This window comes from Volvox carteri, assembly GCF_000143455.1.
Source record: "Volvox carteri f. nagariensis unplaced genomic scaffold VOLCAscaffold_20, whole genome shotgun sequence".
In the NCBI taxonomy this organism is placed as follows: domain Eukaryota; kingdom Viridiplantae; phylum Chlorophyta; class Chlorophyceae; order Chlamydomonadales; family Volvocaceae; genus Volvox; species Volvox carteri.
In genome coordinates, this window is record NW_003307563.1 from 508,306 (window position 1) to 509,188 (window position 883).

At 57.3% G+C, this 883-nt stretch overlaps 1 protein-coding gene across 1 annotated transcript in view; it reads right to left on the reverse strand.

Moving 5' to 3' along the window:
• VOLCADRAFT_91205 (uncharacterized protein) overlaps nucleotides 1–883 on the reverse strand; it is a gene marked incomplete at both ends in the record, with an annotated part of 9,940 nt that overhangs the window by 1,088 nt on the left and 7,969 nt on the right. Inside the window, 2 exons of the mRNA XM_002950787.1 lie at nucleotides 145–285; nucleotides 663–767. Of these exons, the coding sequence (XP_002950833.1) occupies nucleotides 145–285; nucleotides 663–767 (246 nt within the window). The remainder of the gene's footprint in view (nucleotides 1–144; nucleotides 286–662; nucleotides 768–883) is intronic.

Consider the following 883-nt stretch of genomic DNA (forward strand, 5'->3'; position numbering starts at 1 on the left):
GGGAGGGCGGGGCAGGGAGGATTAAGGGACAGAAGGAGGGGGCGGAGCGAGGGGAGGAGGGCGGGGTGGCGGAGGAGGGGTGGTTTGGATTTAGTGGAGGGTGTGTGTAAACTGTCTGTATGTAAGTATGTACATGTATGATACCTGCAGCGCCACCAGCACCGGCAGTCTCCCCACGAACTCGGGTATGAGGCCGTAGTTGATGAGGTCGCTGTGTTGTACGTCCAGAAGTATGTCCGAGCTGACACGGGGGCCCCCCGGGCGGCCCATGCTGGCGGGCCGGACCTGGAAGAGTGGCCGCGAACGGACAGACAGACAAACAGACAAACAGACAGACGAGGCGGGAGTTTTTCTTTCTTATTATGAGGGAGAGATTGACTGATGTTGGACACCGGGGTGAGCCGTGTGGGATGTGGGATGTGGGAGGTGGGATGTGGGAGGTGGGATGTGGGATGTGGGAGGTGGGAGGTGGGAGGTGGGATGCAGAAGGACAAGCAACGGGGCTAGAGGTGCTGCCGACCTGGGGAGTATCCATCTCGCAATCCCTCCATGCATACAAGCATATATACATACGAACAAACAACATACAAACATACATACAGGCATACATATAAGCATACATGCAGGCAAACATACATACATACGTACAAACACACACGCACCCGGTTGCCGAACCCCAGGGAGCCCTGCACCCGGGTGTCCAGCATTTGGCGGTCCAAGTCCACGAAGGCGCCACCCACAATAAAAAGGATGTCACGGGTATCGATCTGGGGACGTTGGGAGGAAGTGAGGTGAGGCGAGGAGGGCGCCAGGGAAAAAAACAATTCTCTGTCTTCGCGGGTCAGGGTTGCTTCAGCACCTCACCGCCAGTCCCTAGCCCGCT